The following is a 21,809-nucleotide window of genomic DNA, read 5'->3' on the forward strand; positions in this document are numbered from 1 at the left end:
GAATTGGCCTCAACAACTTTCTGTGGTAGAGAATTCCACAGGTTCACCACTCTCTGGGTGAAGAAATTCCTCCTCATCTCGGTCCTAAATGGCTTCCCCCTTATCCTTAGACTGTGTCCCCTGGTTCTGGACTTCCCCAACATTGGGAACATTCTTCCTGCATCTAACCTGTCTAACCCCGTCAGAATTTTAAACGTTTCTATGAGGTCCCCTCTCATTCTTCTGAACTCCAGTGAATACAGGGCCCAGTTGATCCAGTCTTTCTTGATAGGTCAGTCCCGCCATCCCGGGAATCAGTCTGGTGAACCTTCGCTGCACTCCCTCAATAGCAAGAATGTCCTTCCTCCGGTTCGGAGACCAAAACTGTACACAATACTCCAGGTGTGGCCTCACCAAGGCCCTGTACAACTGTAGCAACACCTCCCTGCCCCTGTACTCAAATCCCTTCGCTATGAAGGCCACCATGCCATTTGCTTTCTTAACCGCCTGATGTACCTGCATGCCAACCTTCAATGACTGATGTACCATGACACCCAGGTCTCTTTGCACCTCCCCTTTTCCTAATCTGTCACCATTCAGATAATAGTCTGTCTCTCTGTTTTTACCACCAAAGTGGATAACCTCACATTTATCCACATTATACTTCATCTGCCATGCATTTGCCCATTCACCTAACCTATCCAAGTCGCTCTGCAGTCTCATAGTACATTGTCTCCAGCTGTGTCTTATTTCCCCCTCTTTTTTTTTCCCCCCCTCAGAGATTGACCTATGAGGAAAAGATGGCCCGGAGGCTTCTGGGAGCGGACAACGCCGCCACTGTCTTCAACTTTCAGGAGGCCGAGGAGGAGCCTGCGGCCCAGGTGCGTTTGGCTGGCATTTGTGGCAGACAATTCGGGCCATTCATTTAGGTTCCGATTCGGGGAAGAAAGCGCTTCTATCAAGAGAGCAAAAGTGATTTGTTCCCTACCAGAATAGGGACAGTGGTCAAATTACTGGACTAGTAATCCAGAGGCCTGGACTAATAATCTGGAGACACAAGTTCAAATCCCACCACGGCAGCTGGGGGAATTTAAATTCTGTTGAATCTGGAATAAAAAGCTAGTATCAGTAATGGTGACCATAACAGCTTATAATTTAGTTTCCTATCCCACATTATTCCATTGGGAATAGTAAGTATATAATTGAGCAAAAAATAAAACATCCTAGGGGGTAATTATTTCTTAATTTGAATTAAGATGTTACTTCCTTTCCTGTTAATTATTTTGAGGAGGTGGGGTGGGTGAGGGTGGTGGAAAGGGGTGTCTGAGCAGCAGGATGTATTTGCCTCAGACCAGCCAGAATATATTTTGTTTGAAATTATGGGCCTTAATAGACCAGGGTGTTTTTAAATGTGGAGCGTGGTTAACGAAACAATCTCTACTGGGATGCTGACTGGGCTAATTTAGCATCCAGCTTTCTATTTATATAAAATGCATCCAAGCCAAGTTAAGGGATGTTTTTTTTATTGTTCTCCACTTACTTGATGGGAATAGTTCAGCAACTTCACTCATAAGGGGATTGATGTAACTTATCCTTGGAGTTAAAAATAAATAGTGTTTGTGTTTTAGACTGCAGCTTAAACACTCTCTCCCCTGCTGAGGCTGTGGTCTGCCGCTGACTTGTTTTGTCAAGTCTTTGTCGCAAACTTGTCCCTGTTTGGGTTCAGACCCCGTGCTGACACTAGACAGCCGATTTTGTAACCCCTGTGTGGGCAGGGAGTTAAAATGGCAGTGCTCCCTATGCCTGTTTCCGCCCCGGCCTCAGCTCATCTGCTGCTGAAACCCTCATCCATGCCTTTGTTACGGTTATATATGCAGACTATAGTTATACTCTGTGTAGTCAATGTATAGTTGCACAAGATAGGACATCAGGTAACCAGTCTCTATCAATAAGGTTTACACTGTGTATATACTATGCTGGCACCACTAGAGGGTGCAACTGGTGGAGACCGGGGTGTCCTGCCCCTGTGGCAGAGGCTGTCCACCAGAGGGCACTGCGGTGGGAGACCTGAGGGTCACCTGCATAGGTGTGCAGGGCCCTGTACAAAAGGCTGCCCACCATGCTTGTGCCTCACTCTGAAGTTACAAATAAAGGACCAAGGTTACTACAGTTTGAGTACAACACATTGCCTCGTGGAGTCATTCATGAGTGCATTACAGACATAAGTTACCTCTAGACTTGAAACTTCCAAAGCGCTCCTGGCTGGCCTCCCACATTCTACCCGATGTAAACTACAAGTCATCTAAAACTCGGCTGCCCGTGTCGTAACTTGCATGAAATCCCGCTCACCCATCACCCCCTGTGCTCGCTGACCTACATTGGCTTCTGGATAAGCAATGCCTCTACTTCAAAATTCTCATCCCTGTTTTCAAATCTCTCCATGGCCAGCACCCTAGCACCCCCCACCCTCCCCCATCTCTGTAATCTCCCCCACAACCCCCCAATATGTCTGCTCCTCGAATTCTGCCCTCTTGAGCCTCCCTGATTATAATCGCTCAACCATTTCTGTTGCCTAGGCCCCAAGCTCTGAACACCCTGCCGAAACCCCTCCGCCTCTCTTTCCTCCTTCAAGATGCTCCTTAAACAACCTCTTTGACCAAGCTTTTGGTCACCTGCGCTCATTTCTACTTGCGTGGCTCGGTGTCACATTATTTATCTCCTTAATACTCTGGTGAAGTGCCTTGGAACGTTAAAGGTGCTATATAAATACTTGTTGTAATGCATGTTGTTGTTGTAGTGCAGTTGGATACTACAATGGGAGACTTGGGTTATTGAGGGGGGTGAGTTTTAACGTTTTTTTAAGAAATCCTTTCTCATCCCTGCTAACTAATACTCCTCGAGAGTGATAGGAGTGGGGGCGGGGAAGATGAAAAAATATCTGAAGCTTGAGCTCCGATTACATTTGCTCGGCCTGCATAGTATTGTTCTTCTCTCTCTGCCCTTCACAGGATGTTGATGGCTGTGGGCCATCTGAATGGTGTTTTCCCAACACTCTGAAGGTCAATCTTAAGGGGTATTAGATTTTTTTTCCCCCCCTCCCTTTCTCTCAGCCTTGCTGTTGAAATCGCTAAACCTGATCGACCCTTTGGTCTTCCCGGCACCACTCACTTGATTTGTTTCAGGACGGCTGTGTGTTAAGGAGTGCTATCCATTTCCTTGCTCGATAGTATTACACCGCTGCTGTGAATTTTCACTATAGGAATCCCAATAGAGTTACTTCTGCTTGCGTGTCTGACCTTTTCTTGGGGGTGGCCTTCCTTTTTTAAAAAAAAAGGCATTGACCTTCTCTGAAATGTCTCTCTGGCAGTTAAGCCCCACCTGGATTATTGTGTCCAATTCTGGGCATCACGCTTGAGAGGATGTTGAGGCCTTGGGGGGAGAGAGAGAAAGATTTGCATATACACAGCATCTTTCAGACGTCTCGAAGCGCTTTACAGCCAATGAAGTACTTTTTGTAATGTAGGAAACACGACAGCCAATTTGCGCAAACAGCAATGTGATAATGACCAGACAATCTGTTTTTGTGATGTTGATTGAGGGATAAATATTGGACAGGACACCCAGGGATAGATAACTCCCCGGCTCCTCTTCAAAATAGTGCCATGCGATCTTTTACAACCGCCTGAGAGCAGACGGGGCCTCGGTTTAACATCTCATCTGAAAGATGACGCCTCCAACCATGCAGCACTCCCACAGCACTGCATTGGAGTGTCGGCCTAGATTTTTGTGTTCCAGTCTCTGGAGTGGGACCTGAACCCACAACCTTCTGATTCGGGCAAACGTGCTATCCACTGAGTCATGGCTGACACAGCGCAAAGGAGATTTACCAGTATGATACCTGGGATGAGGGACTTCAGTTATGTGGAGAGACTGAAGAACATGGGTGTTATATATGCAGACTATAGATATACTCTGTGTAGTCACTGTATAGTTGCGTAAGATGGAGACATGTTTACTGGATGTATTTTAATAAGGTTTACACTGTGTATATACACATGCTGGCACCACTAGAGGGTGCAACTGGTGGAGACCGGGGTTTCCTGCCCTGGTGGCAGGGGCTGTATTTTAAAAAGGTAGCCACCATGCAGCTGCCTCAATCGAGTTTCGAATAAAGGACCAAGGTCACTGCAGTTTGAGTACAGCACATTGCCTTGTGGAGTTATTCATAGGTACATTAGACATAACAATGGGATTATTCACTTGGCACAGGAAAGTTTAAAAGGAGTTTTAAAAGTTATTCAAAATCATGAAGGATTTTGATAGAGTAGATGGGAAGAAACTATTTTCACTGGCAGGAATGTTGGTAACCAGAGAACACGGATTTAAGATAATTCAGGAAAAAAAGCCAGGGGGAGATGAGAATTTTTTTTTTTTTTTTGCAGAGTTGTGATCTGGAATGCACTGGTAGAAGCAGATTCAATATCCAATGTCCTCTTGATCTTTTCCTGTAGCCCTGAAAATTTTTCCACTTCAAGAATTCAAGAGGGTTGGGAATTAATTGGATAGACCTACATCATCCTAACTGGGTGAAATTTTGTTTCGGGTTTGATAGTGTTATGTCTGTAATGCACTTATGAATGACTCCATGAGTCAATGTGTTGTACTCAAACTGTAGTGACCTTGGTCCTTTATTTGTAACTCCAGAGTGAGGCAATCGCATGGTGAGCAGCCTTTTATACTGGGCCGTGCAGGTGATCCTCAGGTCTCCCACCGCAGTGCTCTCTGATGGACAGCCTCTGCCACAGGGGCTGGGAACCCTGGTCTCCACCAGTTGCACCCTCTAGTGGTGCCAGCATAGTATATACAGAGTAAACCTTATTAGTACATCAGATAACCAGTCTCCATCTTATGCAACTATATAGTGACAGAGTATATCTATGATCTGCATATATAACTGTCTTTGCTCTGGTGTTGTGGGTGGGGGGGGAAGGGAAGAGAGAGGGGGGCACTTGGCTTTGCCTTCAAGAGCTAGCAACAGCAACTTGTATTTATATAGTGCCTTCAATGTGGTAAAACGTCCCAAGGTGTTTGACTGGAGCGTTAGCCACATTAAGAGATATTGGGGCAAACGAGGTAGGTTTTAAAGGAAGAGAGGGAATTCCAGAGCATGGGGCCTCGGCAGCTGAAGGCACGTCTGCCAATGGTGGAGCAATTTAAAATCATGGGTGTGCAAGAGGCCAGAATTGGAGCGCAGATATCCTGAAGGGTTGTAGGACTGGATGCATTAATGAGATAGTGACGGGACATGTTAGCATAGCTGTGAACCCAGATGTCTTGAACAAATGAAGTGAAGCTGCAGATGTTTCACGTCTGGATCCTGAACACACACTGTTTTTAAATTTCCCTGATTTTATCCGTGTAAGTTCTATCTCTCTGGTGGCATTGGTTAATCTGTGTTGGATCAAACCCCTGGAGTGGTGTCAAGCAAGTTGAGTATGTACATAAGCAAAATACTGTGGATGCTGGAATCTGCAATAAAAACAGAAAATGCTGGAAATCTCAGCGGGTCAGGCAGCACCTGTGGAGAGAAAAACAGTTAACATTTCAGGTCGATGATCCTTCGTCAGAACTGGTTGAATATTGAGTATTTACATGTTACATAGAATTACAGCATGGGGGTACGATCGCATGGTTACATAACTGGACCAGTAATCCAGAGGCCTGGGCTAATGATTTAGAAACGTGTGTTCAAATCTCACCATAGCTCCTGAGGGATTTAAATTCAGTTAATTGAATCAACCTGGAATTAAAGCCCGGGTTGTCCTTTTTTAAAAAAAAAAAGAAAAAAACACACGTCCTTTTAGGGAAGGAAATCTTCGCCCTTGCCCGGTCTGGCCTATGTGACTCCAGACCCACAGCAAGGTGGTTGACTCTTAACTGCCCCTCTGAAATAGCCCAGTGAGACACTCCCTTGTACCAAACTGCTGCAACAAAGTCAGCACTGAGGGAATACCTTCACCACATGGACTGCAGCAGTTCAAGAAGACAGCTCACCACCTTCAGGGCATAAGAACATAAGAAACAGGAGCAGGCCATTTGGCCCCTTGAGCCTGCTCCACCATTCAGTAAGATCATGGCTGATCTAATCATGGACTTGGCTCCACCTTCCCTGCCCACTCCCCATAACCCTTTATTTCCTTATCGTTCAAATATGTCCATCACTGCCTTAAATATATTCAATGACCCAGCCTCCACAGCTCTCTGGGGCAGAGAATTCCACAGATGTGCAACCCTGAGAGAGAAGACATTCCTCCTCATTTCAGTTTTAATTGGACGGCCCCATATTCTGAGCCTATGCTCCTGAGTTTTAGTTTCCCGAGTGGCAATATCCTCTCTGCATCCACCTTGTCGAGCCCCCTCATTATCTTATCTGTCGATAAGATTACAGCACATTCTTCTGAACTCCAGTGAGTATAACCTCAACCTACACAACCTATCTTCATAAGTCAACCCCCTTCATCTCCAGAATCAACCTAGTGAACCTTCTCTGAACAGCCTCCAATGCAAGTATATCCTTCCTTAAATATGGAGAGCAAAACTATATGCAGTACTCCAGATGTGGCCTCACCAATACCCTGTACAGTTGTAGCAAGACTTCTCTCTTGCAAGGGGGGATACAGTATAAAGGCCAATATTCCATTTGCTTTCCTGATTACGTGCTGTACCTATATACTAATTTTGTGTTTCTTGCACAAGGACTCCCAGGTCCTTTTGTACTGCAGCACTTTTCAATCTTTCTCCAATTAAATTATAATTTGCTTTTCTATTATTTCTGCCAGTGGATAACCTCACATTTTCCCATATTATACTCCATCTGCCAATTTTTTGCCCACTGACTTAGCCTGTCTATATCCCTTTGCAGATTATGTGTCCTCCTTACAATTTGCTTTCCCACCCATCTTTGTATCAGCAAACTTGGCTACATTACATTTGGTCCCTTCATCCAAGTCATTAATATAGATTGTAAATAGTTGAGGCCCCAGCACCGATCCCTGCAGTACCCCACTAGTCACTATTTGCCAACTGGAAAATGACCCATTTATCCTGACTGTTTTCATGCTAATATATTACCGCCAACCCTGTGAACTTTTATCTTGTGCAGTAACCTTATCGCATGCCTTCTGGAAATCCAAATACACCACATCTACTGGTTTTCCCCCTTATCCACCCTGCTCGTTACTGTTATGTCTTGAATAAAGAGTCAGACTAGATACTGCAAGCTCAAAGTAAGTGTGAGCGTAGTCCTTTATTGCAGATCAAAGCGTGCCTCTCCAGCCTTTGAAGCCTCCTTTATATACAGGTGCTCCCAAGAGATTGTGGGATCCCTTGGGACTCCAGGGGATAAGCCCTCTGGTGGTTAGACATGGTATTTACAGGTTTACATGAATAAGTTACATCCTCAAAAAAAACTGTAGCAATTAGGGTCGGGCAATAAATGTCAACCTTACCGGCAACGTCCACATCCTGGAAACACATACATTAAAAAAACATTTGGCCCAATTGGTTTATGCTGGTGTTTAATCTCCACACGAGCCTCCTCCCACCCTACTTCAACTCACCCAAATCAGCATATCCTTCTACTCCTTTCTCCCTCGTGTTTATCTAGTTGCCCCTTAAATGCATCTTTGCTATTCCCCTCAACTACTCTCTGGGTAAAGAAGCTTCTCCTGAATTCCTTATTGGATTTATTAGTGACCATCTTGTATCATGGCTCCTTATTTTGGATTCCCCACAAGTGGAAACATCTCTACGTCTACCCAATCAAACCCTTAAAACTGATGAGAAATTTCTTCTCTGAGGGTTGTGGATCTGTGGAATTCACCGCCTCTGAGCTGTGGAACCTGGGACATTGAATAAATTTAAGACAGAAATAGATAGTTTCTTAAACGATAAGGGAGTAAAGGGTTATGGAGAGCGGGCAGGGAAGGGGAGCTGAGTTCATGATCAGATCAGCCATGATATTATGAAATGGCGGAGCAGGCTCCAGGGACCAAATGGCCTACTCCTCCTGTGTTTTGTTTCAAAGACCTTGATTAGGTCACCCTGTCAGTCTTTTTCTGGACAAAAGCGTTGTGGTATGGGCAGATAGGACGGTATCGATCAGCAGCGCTAACTAGTTCTTGCTCCATAAAAAGAGCCTCCATGTTCTCATCCTCCTCTGTTGCTGTTTGGGTTGTGTTCCAGGATTACAAGGTGTCCAGCTTTGAACAGCGGCTGATCAGCGAGATCGAGTTCCGCCTGGAGCGCTCTCCGGTGGATGAGTCCGACGAGGAGGTCCAGCATGATGACTTCCCCGCCCAAGGCACCGCGCCGGCCTTCGAGAGGAAGCTCAAGCACGTCAAGCTGTTCGAGGGGACGTCTGTAACCTTCACCTGCAAAGTGATCGCCGAGCCTATGCCCAAGGTACAAGCTGCATTTATAGAATCGTGCAGCACAGGAGGAGACTGTTATGTGTGAATACTGTGAGCTCAAAGTAAAGTGTGACCTTAGTCTTTTATTGCAGGTCTCCAGAGTGCCTCTCCAGCCTGTGAGGCTTCCTTAAGTACAGGTACTCCCAAGGGATTGTGGGATCCCTTTGGACTCGTGTTTAAGCCCTCTGGTGGCTACACAAGGTATATACAGGTTTATGTATATAACAGACCATTCGGCCCATCGTGCCTGTGCCGGCTCTTTGAAAGAGCTATCCCATTAGACCCACCCAGCCCCCCGCTCTTTCCCCATAGCCCCGCAAATTATTCCTTCCTTTTGTAAAAACATAAATCGAATTCTCTTTTGAAAGCTACCATTGAATCTGCTTCTAACTCCTTTTCAGGCGCTGCATTCCAGATCATCACTCGCTGCATTTATATACCAAAAGAAATTCTGCTTTCCTCCCTCCCACTGGATCTTTTTGCAATTATCTTAAATCCGTGTCCTCTGGTTACCAATCTTTCTGCCTGTGGGGGAAAAAAATCTCCTTATTTACACTCTTGAACACCCCTATTAAATCTCCCATTCGGAACAGTCCCAGCTTTTTCTTCAAAAATATACTTTTCACACAAAATTTTCACAATACATTGGAAAATAGTTCAGTACCTTGTGGTCAGCATTTCCATACAATTCATTTGGATGCTGACAGCAGTTCCATAAAATGCACTAGCGTGCATTACATTTCAAGGTATAGTTTAGTACAATCCATAAATCATGTTACATGTACTGTGCAAATAAGGGTATTACATTGAGCAGATAAGAGCAGGTTTACATTACATTCCAGGATACATTTCAATACCGATCACGAATCGCATTACATGTAGCACTATGCAGATGAAAGCAGTACACGGAACAGATACAAATACATTTACATTTCTTTACAAGTTATTAACCTGTGTGACTTGGAGGGGCACTTGTAGGTGATCCCATGCATCTCCTGCCCTTGCCCTTTTAGGTGAGAGGTCACAGATTTTTGAGCTGCTGTCAAAGAAGCCTTGGCGAGTTGCAATTTTCACAATTCTCACAAAGGCAGCTTTCTGCTTTTACAACCATCCCTGATGGCTCTGCTGGGTGAGGTGCACGGTGTGCTGAGCCATGCCGGGTCGGAAAGTACCATGTCCAAACCTTTCTGTCCCCGCGGAGTTGGATGATCCCGAGCAGCAGGTTGGGGTGTTGCAATTGGTCTCGTGTGTCCCAGGCTACACCAGGGGCAATTCAGCTAAGGATTGTTGCAATGTTTCCTGTAATTTGTTTTTGGGTACCAGGCCCCTTTTTAACTGGCTGCGCGACCCATTCCATTTTTCGCGCATGAGCGGCTGTTACCCCTGTAAAGCCGGTGAGCGGCCAGGATGGGACCTCCAGACAGCCACGCAGCTTAACGGGAACACCAGTTGTTACTCATAATTTACTTGCTATCACTGACACTCTTGCATGTGTGGATATCAATTCTGAATGTACCTACAGAAACTGGTTTCTGACTTGGGAGTGTTAAAAGGGTGGGGGGGCGGCGGAGAAAGAGGTGTATGAAAGTCACTGTCACAAAAGATAAAGACTTGTATTTATATAGCGTCTTTCATGACCACTGGATGACTCGAAGCACTTTAAAGCCAATTAAGTACTTTTTTTTTAACATTTCGTCACTGTTGTAATGTGGGAAATGCGGCAGCCAATTTGCACACCGCCAGCTCCCACAAACAGCAACGTAATAAAGGCCAGATCATTTTTCTTATGTTGATTGAGGGATAAATATTGACCAGGACACCAGGGATAACTCCCCTACTCTTCTTCACTTCCACTTGAGAGCGCAGACAGGGCCTCATCCGAAAGACGACACCTCCGACAGTGCAGCACTGCACTAGGAGTGTCAGCCTGGATTTATTTGGGGCTCAAGTCTCTGGAGTGGGACTTGAACCCACAACTTGCTGACTCCGAGGCGAGAGTGCTACCCACTGAGCCACAGTTGACACGAAGAGCAGGAACAAGAAGCTTGGTAGATGACGATGTTTGCTCCTGTCCAATCTGAGTATGATATAGTAGTTAGCAGGAATTCTAATAAACATCATTTTGTTAACATTGAGTCTGACACTTGAATATTGATTGAATTAATGTTGTTGTGATTCGTCTTTATAATCTCACTGTTTATTGGCAAAGTTTTTGCGTGATGCAATCTAGGATGATCTTTGTTACAACAGACCGCTCCTTGTTCCTCCCTCCCCCGAATGTCTGGATGAATGCATTACAGGTAGCGGAGGGAAGATCACTATTCTTGCCTTTTCAGCACTAGTTATCTACTCTTGTCTTTGCTCTCCCTCCCGGCAGGTCTACTGGTTCAAAGATGGTAAACAAATTTCCAAGCGCAGTGAGCACTACCAGATTCACCGAGAGCCAGATGGAACTTGTTCCCTCCACACTGAAGCCGCCACGTTAGACGATGATGGAAATTATACCGTCATGGTGGCCAACCCACTGGTAAGTGGAGTCACTTCACAGGTTTAGACATGGTTGCAAGGGGGATGGAGCATAAAAGTAGGGAAGTCCTGCTACAACTATTGGTGAGACCACACCTGGAGTACTGCGTACAGTTTTGGTCTCAATTAAGGAGGGATATACTTGCTTTGGAGGCAGTTCAGAGAAGGTTCACCAGGTTGATTCCTGAGAGGAAGGGGTTGTCTTATGAAGAAAGGTTGGGCCCATACTCATTGGAGTTTAGAAGAATGAGAGGTGATCTTATTGAAACATGTAAGATTATGAGGGGCTTGACAAGGTAGATGCAGAGAGGATGTTTCCACTCATGGGGGGGAATCTAGAACTAGGGGGCATAGTCTCAGAATAAGGGGTCACCTATTTAAAACTGAGATGAGGAGGAATTTCTTGAGGGTCGTGAATCTGTGGAATTCTCCAGCTCGGAGAGCTGTGAAGGCTGGGTCATTGAATTTATTTAGGCTGAAGATACAGATTTTTGAACAATAAGGGAGTCAAGAATTATGGGGAGCGGGCGGGGAAGTGGAGTTGAGGCCAAGGTGAGATCAGCCATGATATTGAATGGCAGAGCAAGCTCGAGGGGCCAAATGGCTTAGTCCTGCTCCTATTATGTTTTGAGGCAGTGGGTGGCGAGGAATATGAACTGTTTGCAAATGTAGCATGTGGCAAAATTGGATGTGAGCATGTGCCTTAGCTTTGTAGCTGATTTAGTGGTGCATGACTTTTTTGGGGTCCTCTTTCATTCGATGTTTGAGCTCTCCCTTCTGTGCCCGCTTTCTTCAGCTCTCGCAAGCTCTAAATGTTACGGTTTCCATCTATTTTTAGTTTTCCTTTTTCTTTAACCTCCATCCCATTACGTTGAGGTCCGTTTGTAGAGCGCTTGTCCACTGTACATTCTAATGCCTTTGACCTCTGCATTATAATGTGGTGCAGTGCTCGGGCAAAGTCAATGACCAATCAAAACACAAAATGCTGGAAATCCCAGCGGGTCAGGCAGCATCTGTGGAGAGAGGAAGCCGAGTTAACGCTTCGGGTCGATGACCCTTCGTCAGAAACATAGAAAATAGGTGCAGGAGTAGGCAATTTGGCCCTTCTAGCCTGCACCACCATTCAATATGATCATGCAACTTCAGTACCTCATTCCTGCTTTCTCTCCATACACCCTTGATCTCTTTGGCCGTAAGGGTCACATCTAACTCCCTTTTGTCTGAAATTAACGCATTCTTCAGGAGCACTGAAAGGGGGAGGGTAGAAAAGAACAAAAGTGAAGGTCTGTGATAGGGTGAAAGGCAACTTGGGCAATGGTGCTTTTTTTAAAAATGGGATTGCAAAATCTATAGAGACTCTGGCTTTAAAAAAAAAAAATGTTCTGCAGTGACTGGATTTTGTATTGCGTTTCCAAATGAAATAAAAGCAAGACAGAAAATCTATTTGCTTCAAAACCAGGGGGAAATGGTCTGTTATAATTTCGGGGAGATTGTAGTTCTGTTTCTTGAACCCACTGCAATTCCTGTTTGGTCTACCGAAGGTAATGTAGATGGAGTCGAGGAATCCACTCCAATAAAATAACATTAAAACATGGTATGAAGCAAAAATGTCTTTGGACTGCAGATAATCAAGTCAACCCAGTTCTGACCCAACAAAGTCTGATTTTTTTTTTAATTTATGATCAGGATGAGGAATGGGAGCACATCCTAACCCACCCCCCACCTACCAAAGCTCCACTCCATCCAGTTTCTTTCTGCGATTTTATTCTAGCATGGATTTCCTTTACAGCCCCTTCCTGCACCCCACGCCCCCTCCCTCATCCTCCACCAGCAGTCCAATTCTAAGGAGCCTCTCTTCCCCTAGGGCAGTGGGGGAAATGATACAGTGCTGATATCTTAATAAATGTAAATTTTCCTCCTTACCTTCTCAACTACAGGTAGTATTGATCCAACTCCCTTTTGCATGGACCATCCAGCCCAACTGGTCCGAGCCAGTGTTTAGCCTCCACACGAGCCTCCTCCCACCCTATTTCATCTCTCCCTATCGACCATATCCTTCTATTCCTTTCTCCCTCATGTACTTATCTGGCTTCGCCATAAAGGCATCTATGATGCTACTCCATGTGGTAGTGAGATCCACCTTCTGGGTAAAATTAAAATAATGAATCGCCCGGGTTTCAAGCAAAGCGGTATCAAGCAGGGCAGCGCAGGGATTAAACCCACAACCTTGTCATTATTAGCATCATACCTTTTTTTGAGTCCTGTTCACCCATCACCCCTGTGTTCGCTGACCTATATTGGCTTCCGGTTAAGCAACGCCTCGATTTTCAAAATTCTCATCCTTATTTTCAAATCCCTCCATGGTCTCACCCCTCCCTATCTCCTCCAGCTCTCCCGCCCCCCCCACTTCCCCACACCCAAGTTGTCGTCTGCGCTCTACTAATTCTGCCCTGTTGCCTGGGCCCCAAGCTCTGGAACTTCCTGCCTAAACCTCTCCGCCTCTCCTTCGACGCTTCTTAACTTACACCTAAGACCAAGCGCTTGGTCACCTGCCCTAATTTCTACTTGTGCGACTTGGTGTCATTTTTATCTCCTAATACTCCTATGATGCGCCTTGGGACATTTCACTACGTTAAAGAAGGCGCTATATAAATACTTGTTGTTGTTGTTGTGCTAACTGGCCCAAATTTCACATCGCATGTTTCCCACGTAGGGACAAAAACCTTGGAATTGACAGGTTGTTTCTTCGATCCAGCGAGGGGGACTATAGACTTTTCTAGATCGGTGGGTCAATTGACCATTCCCATTTTAATTTATCCTGCGTCTAGACTCTAAAACAACTGTTGCAACCCCCTCACCAAGGAGTAGAGAAAGAACTTTGCATTAGTCAGTAGGGGAGCCCACCACTGACCAGTATTTAACCCTGATCTCACCCCTTTTCATAGAGGTCCTCTGGCTATACTGCCAAAGTTTTCTCCTCGCCAGCCTTCTGCCATTCAACAAACGTCACTGGCCACCTGTCCCGCACTATGGCCTGCTTGCCCATTCGCCCCCTCCTCGCCAATCTCCGCACCTCTATCTGCACTGTATTACAATGGTCCTGAAATTCCGAGGAGGGCTTCCCACGGGTAAATCCTGAAAAAATAGAAATAAACTGCGCACTTACCTGGAGTTGCTGCGCATGTTGGGACTTCCGATTCACAGGCCTCCTCTCCCAATGACGCGCAGCGCGTGCACGTTGGGACGTCCGCAGGAGTCATGTGTGCCTGGACACCCAATCACAGGCCAGTATTCTCTCATTCATAGTAATAGGAGATTTATCTATGAATGAGAGAAACGCACAAACTCTATACAAAACATTAAAAAAAAACACCTCACACAATAAACTAACAGAAATTAAAAATGTTACACAGTTTTTAAATTAAAAAAATTCCCGATTTTTTTTTTTTTTTTAAAAAGGTTAGGGTTTAAAATAAAATTGAGTGGGCAGGGTTTTAACAAAAATGTAGTTTTATAATTTTTATTTTAATGTTTTTCCTATGTTTTTAAAATCTTGTGCCTGTAAAAGTAGGCTACACGCCTGCTTTTTCAGGGCAAGATATTCGTAATATTGGAAATCTTGCCCTGCAAGTGCCCTCGCTCGTGAGATATGGAGGATCTGTCAAGCCAGAAACTTGACATATCGGAAATGCCGGTTTTCAGTGCATGTGCATTGCGTGCTGAAAACCTGCTTTTCCGATGCCTTCCTGGGTCCGTAGAAACTTTGTACGGACCCGGGACATCGGAATTTCAGGGCCATTAAAAATTGTCGTCTCCCTTTACAAGTATATCGGGTACGATGGTGTGGTGATTGGATTACTAATCCAATAACCGAGGCGAGGACTGATAATCCAGAGAATGAGTAAAAGAGAGACTTGCATTTATATAGCACCCTTCGACCATCGGACATCTCAAAGTGCTTTACGGCCAATGAAGTATTTTTGGAGTGTAGTCACTGTTGTAATGTGGGAAACATTAGTACCAGAAACACAGGTAAAAGTGGTTGTGAAGCTGTCTGTCAGTTTTTTAAAAAAAATAATAATTGGCTCACTATCCATTTAGACAAAGGAAAATTTCTGTTTATCCAGTCTGGCTTGTGACTCCAGATCCACGCCGCCATGCTTGACTCTTAAATGCCCTCCTGCAATGGCCTCGCGAGCCATTCCATTGAATCAAACCACTGCAGCAGTTCAAGCAGAAGGCCTACCACCTACACAAGGTGATAAAACAAGAGGTGTGTCTTGCCTTTGGTTAATGCAGTGTTTTAACAGGATAGCCTCCCATGGATCCATACTCTGTTGGATACCGGTAATCAGACTTTGTTGGGTCTCCACTGGGTTAACTGATTAACTGCACCGCAAAGTTTTTTTGACTTGTATCTTTTTAAAATGTTATTGGACTGGATTTCTTGACTCCATCTACATTACATTCAATAGACCACACACACACACACACACACACACACACACACACACACACACACACACACACACACACACTTCAGTGGATTCGTGAAACATAACCCCAAACGCCCCAGAAATATGTAAACAATTCATTTCCTTCGTTTTTTGTCTCTGTGTCTCATGTCTGAAATTGTACAGAAGGATTTTAGCCGCAATCTCTTCACAGATTTTGTCCAACTGTGTAGTATAGGTTATTGGTAAACCCGATTCTTCAATAACTGTATCACGCCAGTTTCCTCATTGGCTTGGGTGATTATCAGATCATAGAATTTTGCGGCACAGAAGGAGGCCATTCGGCCCATTGTGTCCGTGCTGACCGAAAAAGAGCTACCCGACCTAATCCCACTTTCCAGCTCTTAGTCCATAGCCCTGTAGGTTACAGCATTTCAAGTGCACATCCAAGTACTTTTTAAATGCGATGTGGGTTTCTGCCTCTACCACCCTTTCAGGCAGTGAGTTCTCCTCAATCCCCTCAATCCTTCTACCAATTACTTTAAATCTATGCCCCCTGGTTATTGACCTGCCTAAGAGAAACGGGTCCATCCTATCCCCTCTATCTAGGATCCTCATGATTTAATACACAATCAAGTCTCCCTCTGCTCCAAAGAAAACAAACCCCAGCCTATCCAATCCTTCCTGGTCATTGAAACCAGCGACTCAGCCTCACGACACAGCAAGGTACCTGGTTCAATCCCCAACAGTTATGGTAAAATGCTTAGAATTCTGCTTACTAGGGCTTGCCTTTCTGTCTGTCTTCGGGCGGGGTTGGAGGTAAGTTGCTGCTATGTGTTTTTCAATTCTTTTACTGTGTCTGGGCATCTGCTGCGCCAATTTCCTTACCTGCGCCGATTTCCTTAACTCTCGAATGTTTTTCTGCAGAGGACACATACGCTGGCATAAGCAGAACTGGAGTAACTCTCAGCTGGCCAAACTTGCCTAAATGGTTCCCGCCCCCTTTGGCTGAAAAAAAAACTGACCTAAAAAAAATCGTAACTAACTGAGTTACACTGGTGCAAATTGATTGGGGAAACTGGTTTTTCAACTTGGGCCAAAAAGAGCAGCTTGCTCCAAAAAAAAGTGCAAATCACTGAGGAAAATTGAGCCCTGTACTGAGGTGACCTAATTGAGGTCTTTAAAATTATGCATGGTTCGATAGGCTAGACAGAGAAACTTGTGGCGGGGGGGGGGGGGAGTCCAAAACTAGGGACCATAAATAGAAGACACCAAGAAATCCAATAGGGAATTCTGGAGAAAATTCTTTACCCAGAGAGTGGTGAGAATGTGGAACTCGCCATCACAAGGAGTGATTTGAGGCGACTACTATAATAAAAGGAAGCTGGAGAAAAGGGGTTGGATGTGTGAAGGTGGCTTGGGTGGAGCTCAAATACCAACAAAGACCCATTGGGCTGACTGGCCTGTTTCTGTGCTGTTAATTCTGTGTAGTTAGCCGAGGTATAGGAGGATAGCGAGAACCATGAGAACTGTGCGTAGCCTTCGATATCTTGCTGTATGTTGGGCTCGGTCAGCATTGTCCACGGTTGGTGCACTGCTTGTGAACAATGGTGCCCAGCTTGATGGCATCAACATCCAATTGCAGCTAATGACTATAGTATTAGCCAATGGTCATGGTGTAGTGTGTGATTCAAAATTGCATTTTTCTGAATAAGATTATTCCGTGTTCTGCGATAATTTATATTTTGTACAGCACCTTTCACGTAATAAAACGTCTCTAGGTGCTTCACTGGAGCGTTGTCAAACAAAATTTGACACCAAGCCATATCGAGAGATACTAGGGCAGGTGTTTGGTCAAAGAGGTAGGTTGTAAGGTGGAGAGGCAGAGAAGTTTAGGAAGGGAGTTCCAGTGCTTGGGGCCCAGGCAGCTGAACGCACGGCTGCCAATGATGGAGCAAAGGAAATCTCAGCTGTGCAAGAGGCTAAGAATTGGAGGAGCGCTGAGATCTGTGCCATTTAGTGATCTACTGGACCGCCCATGAATATTTTTATGTATAGAAGAACTCCACGAGGCTGAGTACTGTGAGCTAAATTTAGTGCGACCTGAGTCTCCTTTTTTATTACAACTCCAGAGTGCCTAAACAACATGGCAGCCAACTTTTTATACTGGCCCTGCATGTGTGTGCAGGTGACCATTAGGACTCCAACAGTCTTTTCCTCTAGTGGCAAGTATTACATAGTTACATACATAACCATTTTGGTTTTTGTTCCCTTGTTTCACAGGGCAGGACTAGCTGCACAGGACGTTTGATGGTTCAAACCATAAGCCAGAGAGGACGCTCTCCCCGCTCCCCAGCCGGACAGTCACCTGGACGAAGGTAACTTTATTTCCTACACTGGAGCATGCAGACATCTTGACGAAACCCACCCCTCTACCAAAATCTCAAGCACATAGATGTTTACATAAATTTACAGGACAGAAACAAGCCGTTTAGTCCAACAGGTTCATGCCGCACATGAGCCTTTTAGTACCCTTCATCATCTCACCGCATCATCGTATCCTTCTACTCCTTTCTCCCTCGTGTTTATCTCGCTTCTCCTTCAATACATCTTTGCTATTCGCCTCCATCCCTCCTTGTGATATTGTACTTTCCTCCTGAATATTCTATTCAATTTATTAGTGAATATTTTATATTTATGATCCTTAGTTTTGGTCTCCTCTTTCTCCCCCCCCCCCCCCCCCCCCCATAAGTGGAAATATTTGTTCCACATCTACCTTATCAAGCCTTTTCATAAAGACCTCGATTGGGTCTCCTCTCCACCTTCTCTTTGCCAGAGAAAAGAGCCTCTGCCTGTTTAATCTTTCCTTATGGATACAACCTCTCTGTTCTAGTATCATCCTTGTGAATCTTTTTTTTTTTTTTTTGCACCTTAATCAGTTCCTTTATATATCGTTTTTATATTATGGCGACCAGAACTGTGCACAGTACTCCCAAGTTGATCTGACCAAAGTTCAACACAAGTTTAACCTTGGTGATGCACCTCATCCTTTTTCATTTTGTAATGGAGATTAAGAAAATGCTACAATTATGCAGCAAGCAAGTCGGCTCCTGACAGAGAAAAAAAACGGGTTAGCGTTTCAAGGGTGACTCCATTGGAGGTGGTCCTGTAAGGCTGCTGAGTATGACTATTGTATCAGCTGTGGCTCAGTGGGCAGCTCGCTCTCGCTTTCTCGCTCTCTCGCTCTTTCTTTTTCTCTTTTTTTCTCTTTCTCTTTTTCTCTTTCTCTTTCTCTTTCTCTTTCTCTTTCTCTTTCTCTCTCTCAGCAGGTTGTGGGTTCAAGTCCCTCTGAGCGCACAAATCTAGGCTGATATGCCAGTGGAGTGCTGCACTGTCGGAGGTGCTGTCGTTCGGATAAGGCTCTCTGACGGATGTAAAGGGTCCCATGGCACTATTTTGAAGAACAACAGGGGAGATATCCCCAGTGTCCTGGCAAATATTTATCCCTCAATCAACATAACGCAAAAAAAACAGATTCAGGTCATTATCACATTGCTGTTTGTGAGAGCTTGCTGTGTGTGAATTGGCTGCCGCTTTTCCCACCTTGCAACAGTGACTGCACTCCAAAAGTACTTCATTGGCTGTAAAGGGCTATTGGACGTCCTGAGGTTGTGAAAGTTGCTATATAGAAATGCAAGGCTCCCTTTTTTTTCTTTATCTCTGAAGCATTTCTCCTGAAGTATCAACATGTCTCTCCCTTTAGAACCAGCTGTGTATTTCCAGGGTTGAGAAGATAATGACAGCCTCAGTTTCTGGGTTTGTCGACGGGTGATTTTATTTTATTTCTTCAGTTTTTTTTAAAACCTTTTCTGAATGAAATTGCCATTGGTAATTGGGTGTGAAATGGCCTGTACTAACAAGGCAATAATCTGATATTGAATCAGTAAACCAGTCAAGCTTTGCTCTCAACAACAACTTACATTTATAAAACAGGGCTGCGTCATCGCTCCAACCCTCTTCTCAATCTTCCTCGCCGCCATGCTCCACCTCACAATCAACAAGCTCTTCGCTAGAGTGGAATTAAACTACAGAACCATAGGAAAGCTGTTTAACCTACGGCACCTCCAGGCCAGGTCCAAGATCACCCCAACCTCTGTCGTTGAGCTGCAGTACGTGGACGATGCCTGCGTCTGTGCACATTCTGAGGCTGACCTCCAGGATATAGTCAGTGTATTCACTGAGGCATATGAAAGCATGAGCCTTGCGCTTAACATCCGTTAGACAAAGGTCCTCCACCAGCCTGTCCCCGTTGCACAGCACTGCCCTCCAACCAACAAGATTCACGGTGCGGCCCTCGACAACGTGGACTATTTCCTATATCTTGGAGCCTCTTATCAGCAAAGGCAGACATTGATGCGGAGATTCAATATCTCCTCCAGTGCAGCCTTTGGCCATCTGAGGAAGTGTGTTCAAAGACCAGGCCCTCAAATCTACCACCAAGCTCATGGTCTACAGGGCTGTAGTAATACCCGCCCTCCTGTATGGCTGAGGCATGGACGATGTACAGAAGACACCAAGTCGCTAGAGATATATCACCAACGATGTCTCCGCAAGATCCTGCAAATCCCCTGGGAGGACAGGCGCACCAAAATCAGTGTTCTCGTCCAGGTTAACATCCCCAGCATTGAAGCACTGACCACACTCGATCAGCTTCGCTGGGCAGGCCCCATAGTTCACATGCCAGATACAAGACTCCCCAAGCAAATGCTTTATGCAGAGCTCCGTCATGGTAAACGAGCCAAAGGTGGGCAGCGGAAGTGTTATAAAGACACCCTCAAAGCCTCCCTGGTAAAGTGCAATATCACCACTGACACCTGGGAGACCCTGGCCGAAGACCGCCCGAGGTGGAGAAAGTGCATCCGGGAGGGCGTTGAGCTCTTTGGGTCTCAACGCAAAGAGCGTGAAGAGGTCAAGCGCAGACAGCGGAAGGAGCGCGTGGCAAACTGGCACAACCCACCCCTTCCCTTGACGAATGTATGTCCCATCTGTGACCGGGACTGTGGCTCTCATATTGGACTGTTTAGCCACCAGAGAACTCGCTTTGGGAGTGGAAGCAAGTCTTCCTCGATTCCGAGGGACTGCCTATGATATTTCTATAGCCCCTTCAGTATAGCAAAGCGCTTCACAGGAGCGCCATCATACAAGATTTGACAGACACGTGAGGAGGTATTAGGAGGTGACCAAAAGCTTGGTCAAAGAGGTAGGTTTAAGCTGAGTCTTAAGAGGTGGAGAGGGGAAGGGAAAAGTTCCAGAGCTTTGGGCCTAAACAGCTGAAGGCATGGCCACCCAATGTGGGGTGAAGGAAGTGGGGAATGCGCAAGAGGCCAGAGTTCTGAGGGTTGGAGGAGGTTAGAGATGGGGAGGGAAGAGGCCATGGAGGGATTTAGATGCGGAGATGGCTTGTGGTCACCTCTCCCAATGATTCCTGCACTTTCTCAAGTTTGTGAAGCAGCAAGGCCCATCTATCCATTCCATGAATGAAAGAAACTGTTGCGAGTTCGTCCAACGATTGCAACCACAGGAAAATGAAACAGTTCCTGCACTGAATTGGAAAATCACGATCCTTTCCTATGAGACTTTAACTTTGTGACGTACACTTTTTTTAAAAATTGTGTTTGGATTAGTTGTTGTTTTCTCTGATAGAACACCAGCTTGGGGCTCCTACCTGCTAATTGCTCAGTTGATTTTGGATGCCTTTTGCACTAGTGTTCATGATTCTGCTGAGGTTCTCTGGTTAGTACATTCACCTCTGCGTCAGAAGGCGTTGGGTTCAAGTACCACTCCAGAGACTTGAGCGTCAGCCTAGAGTACACGCTCAAGTGCAGTATTGAGGGAGCGCTGCACTGTTTATAGAAGTTGTATTTTGGATGAGATGTTAATTCTTTGGACTTGACTGGGTAGATACTGGGGTTTTTTTTTCCCCCCTGGCTGGGGTGTCTAGAACTAGGGGGCATAGTCTCAGGATAAGGGAGAAGGTGGTGAATTTTTGGAATTCTCTACCTCTTCAGGCTATGGATGCTCAGTTGTTGAGTATATTCAAGGCAGAGATCGATAGATTTTTGGATACTAAGGGAACCAAGGGATATGGGCATATTGTGGGAAGGTGGCGTTGACAAAAGATCAGCCATGATCTTATTGAATGGTGGAGCAGGCTCGAGGGGCTGAATGGCCTACTCCTGCTCCTATTATGTTCTTATGCCCTCGGGTGGTCGTAAAAGATCCCATGGCACACTTTCAAAGAGAAGCAAGAAAGTTCTACATGATGACGTGGCCAATATTTATCCCTCAACCAACCTCAAAAACAGATGATCTGGTCATT

At 45.3% G+C, this 21,809-nt stretch overlaps 1 protein-coding gene across 6 annotated transcripts in view; it reads left to right on the forward strand.

The window, feature by feature from the left end:
- The window catches only part of palld (palladin, cytoskeletal associated protein), a 508,296-nt gene that overhangs the window by 456,509 nt on the left and 29,978 nt on the right, over window positions 1-21,809 (forward strand). For all 6 annotated transcript variants that reach the window (XM_070877935.1, XM_070877956.1, XM_070877941.1 and 3 more), the window contains 4 exons: window positions 759-860; window positions 8,224-8,442; window positions 10,828-10,977; window positions 17,714-17,808. In XM_070877935.1, the coding sequence (XP_070734036.1) occupies window positions 759-860; window positions 8,224-8,442; window positions 10,828-10,977; window positions 17,714-17,808 (566 nt within the window). The remainder of the gene's footprint in view (window positions 1-758; window positions 861-8,223; window positions 8,443-10,827; window positions 10,978-17,713; window positions 17,809-21,809) is intronic.

This window comes from Pristiophorus japonicus, chromosome 1 (assembly GCF_044704955.1).
Source record: "Pristiophorus japonicus isolate sPriJap1 chromosome 1, sPriJap1.hap1, whole genome shotgun sequence".
NCBI classification, from domain to species: Eukaryota; Metazoa; Chordata; class Chondrichthyes; family Pristiophoridae; genus Pristiophorus; species Pristiophorus japonicus.